The 9,323-nt window shown below is 67.4% G+C and overlaps 1 protein-coding gene across 1 annotated transcript; it reads right to left on the bottom strand.

Annotated features, from left to right (window-relative positions):
- Positions 1-324: 324 nt before the first annotated feature.
- On the bottom strand, positions 325-8,583 carry RBBP8NL (RBBP8 N-terminal like). The gene is made up of 13 exons (XM_012654551.1): positions 8,523-8,583; positions 7,375-7,417; positions 6,661-6,756; positions 6,234-6,346; positions 5,632-5,704; positions 5,263-5,420; positions 5,058-5,140; positions 4,641-4,807; positions 3,269-3,986; positions 2,927-3,026; positions 2,363-2,433; positions 2,133-2,262; positions 325-455 (listed from the first exon to the last, which is right to left on the bottom strand). The coding sequence occupies exons 1-13, from the start codon at positions 8,581-8,583 to the stop codon at positions 325-327; spliced, it is 1,944 nt and encodes a 647-aa protein (XP_012510005.1).
- Between the last annotated feature and the right edge of the window lie 740 nt (positions 8,584-9,323).

Below are 9,323 nucleotides of genomic sequence, written 5' to 3'. Positions count from 1 at the left end.
GCACCCGGCAGGCAGGGTGCAGGCCGCTGTGGTCCGCTGCCTTTTGGAGGGGGCTGCTGCCGTGCGCGGCAGGGCGGGGCTGGACTGGAGCCTGAGTGATCCCTACCTCCCGTCCTCGCTGTCCCGAGGGAGCAGGTGCTGAGCCGAGGGTGCGGCAGGGCCGGCAGGGCATTTCTGAGATGGGTGGAGACGGAGTGGATGCAACGCCAGCCCTCCCAGCCTCCCTGGATGGGGCTGGGACGCAGCCCCCACGGTGTGTGGCCTGTCCAGGCCGCGGTCAGTCAGGCGGAGAGCCACCTCTGGGCAAGCCCGGTGACCTGGTGGCTAGGTCTCCTCCCAGCTGCTGCTGTGGGGGGAGGAGCTGCAGCCCTGGGCGTCCCTCGGGCTCCCGGGCCCCACAGATGCGGTCAGGGGCTCCCTCGGTTTCCTTCTCCCTCGGGATGGCTTCTTGGAGGCTGTGGGATGTGGATTGCGGTCAGGCGGGAGGCATGGCAGTGGCCCCGGTGACCCTGCCTGTCCTCTGAGCGACTCGGCTCTCACCCAGGGCCTCTCAGGCAGCGTCTGGGCACTCCAGAGCCTGCATTGGTGACGTTGTTCCTAACAGAAACAAACGCCCAGGAGTGGCCCCATTTGAGGGTGAGGATTTGGTGGCAGGGAGGACCCTCTCCCCAGGTGTGTAACCTGAAGACAGGCCCTGGCTGGCGCCTCCCTGGCTGCTGTGTGGAGCGCCTGGGACCTCCTGGATAACTGAGCTTGTGGGACGTGTGCACAGTGCCTCAGTGGGCCACTCCCAGGCGCTGGGGCTAGGGTGGGGGCCGCCGGGGAGGGGCGCCTGGTCCCTGAGATGGTCCTGGGTGGGACCTGCCACCACACTGGGCCCAGGCCCATCTCTGGCGCAGAATGAGCTCAGGTTCCCGGTTGAACAGGTCAGGTCCGAATCCTGACTCCGGGTACCAGGCCTGTGACCTTGTGCAAGCTTCCTCACCTCTCTGGACCCCAATTTCCCCTGCAGTGAAACAGTGACAGTCCTACCGCTGGGCAGGGCTGTGAGGCCCAAAGGCATGCCGCTTCCCACTGTCCCTGGACCCGAGACGCGGGGGCTGGCTCTGGCGCTGAGCTGCGTGGTGCCCTGCCCGGCAGGGTAGGGCCAGCACACGCAGGGCACAGGCCCTGTCCTCACCGACTGCCAGAGTGTAGTCTTGGGAGCGGGAGCCCCTGCCAGCTGCCCCCTTCCCTGGCCCAGGTGGGAGGATGGGGGCTGGGGGCTGGCTTGGCTCAGTTGGAGGGTAGGGGTGACAGCTCGAACGGTGGCAGGCTGCGCCCCACCCAGGACCATGTCCACATGGCCACGGCAGGAAGTGCCTCAAAATGGGACCGGTATGCTGGCCTCTCTGCCGCTGCTTGGGGCAGACATAGGCCATGGTCACCTTCCCGGCAACAACAGTGCATTGTGGTGGCACAGCCCAGCCTGCGCATTGCGGGCCCTACTTAGGTAAACACAGGGCCGCACGATTGTTAGCGTAGCGTTCAAAAGCTCGCGAGGGCTCCTGGAGACCCGGCCAGAGCTGCCGTTGTGCCCAGAGCAGGAAGTGGGAGGCTGTCCGGACACCATCGGACCGGGGCTGAGGCTCCTGCCGCCTTATTGGAGGGCGCTGAGCCCAGGGGCACTGCCCTTGGCAGACGTTTGAGCAGCCCCCAGATCCCCCAGTGGGAACAAACACACCCTACGCCTCTGCCGCCGCTCCCATCTGAAGGTGGACTGGAGGGTCCCGGGGACCCCATCCCCTCTCGGTGGGGGTGGCTTGTGGACCAGGACCCCCCTCCCTCCCCGGACGGTGATGGTGACTGTCCTCAGCTCTCTGCTTGGGACCTCCCATCCCTTACCCCACTGGCATCTCATGTGCACCCTGGTACCAGCCCGCCCTGCAGGTGAGGACCTGGCCCCAGGCTGCCCTGGGAGGAGCTGCGCGGTCAGGACCCCCAGGCCCGCCCCTCTCCGGTCTGTTCCGAAGCCGAGCGAGGGCTCTGTGTCTTGCTTCCACTGTCCGAGGATCCTTCCCTGGGCAGCCAGGAGGGGAGGTGGTGTGGGGAAGGCTGGTGCTGCGGTGCCCACTCCGGCCCCTTTGGCGTACCTTGGCCCCCCAGGTCTGAGTCCTGCTTCCTCTTCTGCGGCAGACCCTGCCCATGCTCCTGGGCGCAGACGCATCTGGGCCCCTCCCCTGGCACGCTTGGATTGGCACCGGCCTCGGAGCTCGGGTCCCCCTGGGTGGAAAGGGATGCGGTCAGGGCAAGGAGCGTGCCCATCCCCTGCCCGGCAGCGCCACCCAGGACCCCCACCCCCAGTGTGTGGCCAGGGACCTACCTCGCTGTCTGAGGAGTCTGACTCGTCCAGTGCGTCTGGCTCCGGCCTCTGTGCTCTGGCCTGGCTGGGCTCTGAAGGGCGCAGGGTGTAGGGTCAGGCCAGGCGGGTAGCCCCAGAGGCTCCCGAGCCTGCCAGACCGGGACGGGTGGAGACAACTCTGCAGATGAGGAAACTGAGGCACGAGGGGCCAAGCAACCTGCCCTGGGCACTTGCTGGTGAGGGGCAGGCTGGGGTTTGAGCCAAGGCCTGGCATCTCCACATCCCCGTGTGTGGACCCCACCAGCTGGGGTGCCCTTCCCTTGCTTGGTCACTGGCGACGGGGAGCTCACCACCTGTCTGCCAGCTCCCACTGCTCAGCTGCTCTGCTGGTCACTGAGTGTGGCGAGAGGCACCTGCCTGGGGCCCCCATGTCCTTGGTGTCCACAGGTGGGAGGACCCTGGCCCGAGACCGGGGTCTGGCCAATGAGGCCGAAGGGCAGAGTGGAGCCTTGAGACCCCCTCCCTGTGCACACTGACCCCGCACCCCTCCCTGCCACGGCGCCACCTCCCGGCTGCTCACTTTACCTGGGCGGCTCTCGGGGTCAGGCCATCCTCTGGCCTCATCCTCTGTCCCGCTTGGAGAGGGCAGGCTGGGCTGGGACCCTGCGGGTGGGTGTGAGGGGTCCTGGGGGAGGCGAGTAAGTGGCTCGAGTTTATTCGGGGGGACTTCCCATCCCCCAGCTCAGCCCTGGACACTGCCTGTGGGGCCCCCTGTGGGCTGCAGCCGGGGCAGCCTTTCCCTGTCTAGCGTGAACTAGGCAGTGCGCTTTCTCCCTGGGGGCTGACTTGGTGGGGTGGAGGGGAGAGAGCAGCCCAAGGTGGGGTGGGGACGCAGAGGGGACGCGAGGACAGGACTGGGCTCCTTACTGTGAGAGCCGGGGGCTCTTCCAGCTCTGGTGCTCGGGTCCCCTCGGTGCCATTGCTGAGTGCCTGGGGGCTGTGAGTCAGTGCTTCGGACGGGGTGGGCGGCTCGGGGCTCGGGGTGTGGGCAGTCATGGGGCTGAGGGACCTGGGCTGGCCAGCTGGCTTGAGGGCGTCCCGGCCGCGGCCCCGGTCTGAGAGGTCCAGGGGCTTGTCTGGGGCGTAGTCCTGTGTGGCCGTGGCCTCCTTCCTGCTGGGGCAGCCTGGGCCTGGGGGCTGTGGGTGCCGCCCTCCAGGCAGGGTGGCTGTGGCTGGAGCTGCCCCAGCCACCTCGCTCTCGGGGCCTTCGGAGTCTGAGCCGACGGATGGGGAGGGCTGCGTGTCCCCAGGCGCGTGTGGGCCGCCCGGCCTGGCACTGCCCGCCCTCGTCCTCGCCCGCAGCTGCTGCTGGGCCAGGAGCAGGTGCAGCGCCCCTTCCAGCCGCTGGTCCTGCGTGCCCACCAGGGCGCTGGGCAGACCCAGCAGGCCTGTGGGCTCCTCCCAGGCCTCTGCCTCTCTGGCCTTCAGGCCCTGGATCAGGGGGCCGCCAGGGGCTGCAGCAGGGGCCACGGGGCGGCTGTGGGGGCTCCGAAGGTGCAGGGACAGGTGGTGGTTCAGGAGGCAGCGGCGCTCGGCCCGAGGGGACTCAGGGGTCACGGCGGACGGCCGGGAGGCCCGCAGGAAGCTGCGAGGAGGAGAAGCCCAGTGATCGCGGCCCACGGTTAGCGGTGACTGGCCGAGGGAAACTGGCAGGTGCCCCATGTCACAGGTGGGGACACTGCAGCCCAGAGAGGAAGCAAGCCGCCAAGGGCACATGCAGGCAGTGGAGGGGGGGTGGCACCTGGGCCCCAGCTCCAGAGGCCGTGCTGTGTGGGTGCCTGTCACCCTGGCCAGAGGTGGGCTGGGGTCTGGGCTCCGAGGGGGGCCTGGCCACAGAGGCCTCTGCCTCTTCCTGGCAGGATGTTCTGCATCCGACTCCCAGGAGCGTGGGTGGAATACCTGCTCCTCCCCTGGGGTGCCCAGTCCGCCTCCGCCCACCACGACGGCCCATGTTCCCAGACGGGAGACGGAGGCCCTGCAGGGCCCCTCTGACGGCGCTTCCAAAGCCTCGAGCCTGTCTCCTGCCCCGCGCCCGGCCTGGCCACTCAGGAAGCCTGTCCGTGGGAATGCCACTACAGGCAGGGCGCCCAGAAAGAGCCACGCCAGGGCGAGCAGGGCTCCTAGAGGGGTGAGCAGAGGGATTTCGTGGGCCGCTGGCCCCGCCCGGGACCGGAGTCTGGGATGGGAGCTCAGCTGAGGGTGCTCCTGGTGGCCGTTACCCAGCTGGCGGGGCCCTTACCTGTCCAGGGGGAGGCTGTGCTCATACATCGGGCTGGGGGGGCTGCTTCTGGGGGGCGGTGGCGGGGGCGTCCCATTGATGGAGCCACGCTCGGCCGGGCAGGCCCGGGACCCAGGCCGCAGCACGGCAATGGTCCCGTGCAGCTGGTTGGAGATGCGCTGGGGGCTCTGAACAGGGATGGGGGTCAGCCTGGGGGGGCAGCAGGTGCCGTCTGCCCCCGGCCCAGGGCTGCTCCCCCTCGGCCCCTGCTCTCTGCATGAGCCTGGGCCGGTCTCCCTCCCCCGGGCGTCATCTCCACCCACGTCAAAGGGAGAGCAGTGGTCCCCGCCCCCGCACGAAGGACAGGGACGCAGCTGCCAGCCTCCTGCGAGGGGCTGGCCTGGCTGATGTGGTGGGCCCTGGCTCCCTCGCCCTTACCAGGTCTGGGGCCCGCGGCTCAGGCAGGTTGGCGCCCGGGGAGATTTTGGCCACTGGAGATGTCCTGGGTCCTGCCGGCCGCTCTGTGGAAGGAGAAGCGGTGGTGAGAGCTCGGGAGGCTCTCAGGGGGGTGCTCAGCCCCTGGCCAGGGGGCTCCACGCTCCTCGGGGCCCAGCCTCCCGGCCTCTCCGGGTCCCCGCAGCACCTTCGCCCCATGGACCTGCGCCCGGGTGGTCTTCCTCAGCCTCCTTGGGGCCTCCTGGTGGCTTCTCGCCGATGACCTTCCAGGCGCCGGGGGAGGGGAGGCGCAGGGGTGAGGGGGGGTCCGAGGTGTGCTCCCTGGCCAAGGGCTTGGGCCTGTCTCTGGGGGAGGCAGAGGCAGGGGGTGAGGGGAGAGGGCACCCGCCTGGGGCCAAGCTGCCTCTGCGGGGAGACCCAGCTACCCCGGGAAGGCGCTGCTCTCCGACGCTGCCTGCGGCGCCACCGTTACCGGCTCTGGTGGACGTGTGCCAAGCGCCTGGGTGGGTGGGCACTGGAAAATCGGGGTGTCGGGCCTGGCCCCCTTCCCACTTACTCCAGGCCCCGAAGCCGCTTGACCTCCTCCTTCAAGGCCTCGTTCTCCTCCTTCAGCCCGTTCATCTCGCCGGCTGCAAGAGGCACAGGTCGTGGCTGCAGCCGGGGAGGGCAGCAGGGGCGGGCGAGGGGTCCTCGCAGCACCAGGGGGCCCTTCCTACTCTTGTCCCCAGCAGTGTCGCCAGCACTCAGCCTGGGGCCTGGCATACAGCAGGTGCCCCAGAAATGCTTGCCACGTGAGTGGAGGGCTGGATGTTACTGAGTAAGCAGCGCCAGCCTCGAGGTTGTGGAAAGTGCGGGGAGCCCCCACGCCTGTCCCTGGGGCTTCCCCCAAGGGACAGGGAGCTGGTCCTCCATCACCGGTAGGACCAGTTGGACCCCGGCCTCTGTGGGACCCTTCCTCATCACGGCGGGGACACCAGCCAGATGACTGACCGTGGAGACACGCGGGGCTGGCAGTGGCTTTGTTCCATTTGTCTGCAAATTGGGGTCTGGGTGTCCCCCAGTGGCACGGGGCTGGGCTGCCTGCCCTCCGTCCCCGTGACCCCGCGTGGGGCTGAACCCGGCCCCCCGGAGGGCCCCCGAGGGCCTGCAGCCGCTCACTGAGGATGAAGATGTGCTGTAGGCTCTGCAGGTGGGAGCTTTCGAACTCGTGCTGCTTCCTCCTGGCCAGCTCCTGGGTGACCATGCACCGGTCGCACAGTCCAGCCCGCAGCCTGTGGGGATGGGGAGGCGAGAGATCGCTCTGAGGGGAAAACTGAGGCCAGTGCCAGGTGTGCCCCTGCCTTTCCCAGTGTTCTGTGGAACCCCAGGCCTGTTCCCCACCCTGTGGACTAAGTGTCCCATGTTCAGCTGAGTTTGGGAGAAATCTTGAAAATGTAATTTACTTAAGGCTCTGAGAAGTCCTGCAGTGGAGAAACCTGCTTGGTTTGGTTTACCTTGGAGTTTCCCAAACTCATTCCAAGAAACCCTGTCGTCTCCCCTCCGTGAGCCCGCCGGCCTGAGCAGGCTGCCAGGTGGCGCCGCCCACCTGTTCTCCAGCACCCGCAGGTTTTCCTTCAGCGCCTTCTGCTGCTCCCGGAGCTGGTGGTTCTTGGCGAAGAGCTCCTCCAGCCTCTGCGCGTCCCTGTGGCAGCACATGCCAAGGTGGGGGCCGCTCTGGCCTGGAAGCCACACGCTGTCCCCACTGTGCAGCCTGAGGCCCAGCTCTGTCCGGCGCCCCACAGACTTGGTCTGGGGCCGGGCCCTGCTCTGTGCGCCTCGCTGTGGGGCCTCACCCTGGAAGCAGGTGCCCCCTAACTTGAGTCATTTGTGTGTCACTTTGTGACTTCTGTCTTGTCCCTGCACCAATTTAGCACAGCCTGGTCTGTGACACAGGGACACGGGAGCCGCCCACAGGCCGCTGTGTGATCAGGTGTGACCACGTCTGAAGGCCTCACGGCGAGTGCTGTTGCTGATACACTGACGGTGGCCCTGGGGCAGAGATGGCCCAAGTGCAGGGCTGGACACCCCCTGGAGGCCAGAGCACCCGGGTCCCAGTCCCGGCTCCACACCTGCTCGCTGTGGCCTCGCACAAGCGACTCGCCCCCAGGCCTGTGCCCAGGCCCAATTTCCCCTCCTGCGTCAGAGGATGGTGGCAGTGCTGGCGCCCGGGCCTGGGGGGATGACCTGAGTCGTCATGGCCCCCTGGGGAGGGGCTCTCCTTGCCCCGGTTTCTCACTGGGCCCAGCCTGGCCCGACTCACCGGCACCTCTCTGAGTTCAGTTCCAGAAGCTTGTTCTGCAGGCCTGGCGGAGCGAGCAGAGGGGCGGGAGGTCAGGCCCCGAGGCCACCTCTGCCTGCACATCCCCTGCCCTGGCTGCCATGTGGGGCCCCGTCTGTGCCCCTTCTGCTGCGCGCTCCAGCCTCGGCTTCTGCCCAGTCTCTGGGGCTGCCTGAGACCCTGTGGCCTGTGCCCAGTGTCTCTCCCTCCCCTGGGGTCTCTGGCTCTGGCATCTGCTGGGAGGTTGGTGGGGACCCCGGCACTGGAAGTGACCAGCCACTGGGAAGGGCAGAGATGCTGAGAGGGGCCTTGGGGTGCAGCTGGTGTTGAAATGAAGGGCTGTGGGGCAGACCCCTCAGACCTCTCCTGGCTACATCTTGGGGGTCCGGCTCGGCTGGGCTAGCCTGGGGCTGGGGGAGACGTGGGGTCTCGCCCAAGCAGCCCCACCTCGCTCAGTTGCTCAGGAAGCAGCCACAGGATCTTTGGACCCTGGGTGGGCGTGGGTGCTCTGTGGAAAGGGACCAGGGAGGAGCTGGCCCTGGCCCTGCAGTGGCGGTTGGAGGGGGCCGCAGCCCTGTCCCTGTGGGGGAGTTAGACAGGAGTGTGAGGCCTGGGGCAGGTCCCGGGGGAAGAGAACTTCAGCTCTGTGCCTCGAAATGTTCTGGACGGGTCCCAGGAGCCACGGGCTCTTGTTCCTGGAAGTGGCAGCCTCTGCTAGGAGGTGCCGAGGCCCTGCCCTGGGTGAGGGGGTCCCCAGGCTGGGACTGTCAGCTCTCTTTTCTGCCTGGCTGCAGGCCAAGCCTCTGGGAGGACATGGCAGGGACTTGCTGGGTGTGGCAGGCGCCATGCGGTGTGGGTGGCAACCTTGCAGTGTGCCCCCTTGGGGCCACACCCTGGAGCTGTGGTCTGTGGACCCTCCAGCAGGAGGGCAGCGTGCGGCAGGGCCCACTGTGCAGCTCTGGGCCTCGGCTCAGGATGTCCCTTCCTGGGCCAGAAAGGGGGGTGCCCCAGACTTGTGGAAGTTGGACGTGACATTCGGGAGGGCCCTGGCCTGTCTGGGCCCTCGGGGCCACCTGTGGGGGTGAAGGCTGTGGACTCCCCCAGCCCAGCGCCTGGCCCTGGCCACTCACCCAGGACCTCCTTCTCGTGGGTCTCCTTCAGCCTGTTCAGCGACTCCGTGAAGCTCTCCATGGCCCCGGCCCCGCTTCTGGGGTGTGGGGACCCTTCCTGCCCTCCGTTTCCAGCCTGCAGGGGAGGACATGGGGAGAGGTTGGCTTAGGAAGGAACCGCGGGCTGCAGAGCCCAGCGCAGGAGGTGCGTGGCCTGTGTGGGCAGAACCCACACCGTGCTGGGGGGCTGCCCCGCCGAGGTTGGGCTGCAGGACCCGGAACCCACAGGCAGGTGCAGATAGTGTGGTGTGAGGGTTCAGGATCCCACTCACCAAGGGCGACACATACACACACACACAGACCGCAGGTACACACACACACACACACACACACACACGCGCGCGCGCGCACACATGCGCACCATCGCACATGCGCACACCACACATGGATATATAACACGCATGCACATGCACACATACAACACACGCACACAGACACACATAGACACACATGCAGATGTGCACACTCACAATGACACAGATACACAGACATGGACATGCAGACACGGATGCTCAGACACACGGACACACAAATGCACATGGACACGCACAGAGATGCGCACAGATACACGCAGGCATAGACACACGCAGACATATGGACACATAGACTGACACACACCGACACACGCACAAACGCACTGGCCCTTGTCTGCCCAAGGAAGTCGCTCCGTATTGAGAGGCTGAGGGTCCCAGGAAGGGCAGGACTCAGTCCACAGAGGGGCGGCTGGCCACGGCCCCCTGCCTGCCTGCCCTCCCTGTGCAC

The sequence above is a fragment of the Propithecus coquereli genome, unplaced genomic scaffold (assembly GCF_000956105.1).
Source record: "Propithecus coquereli isolate 6110/MARCELLA unplaced genomic scaffold, Pcoq_1.0 Scaffold442, whole genome shotgun sequence".
NCBI classification, from domain to species: Eukaryota; Metazoa; Chordata; class Mammalia; order Primates; family Indriidae; genus Propithecus; species Propithecus coquereli.
The sequence above is the reverse complement of the archived record's forward strand: the minus strand, read 5'-3'. Positions and strand labels throughout refer to the sequence as shown.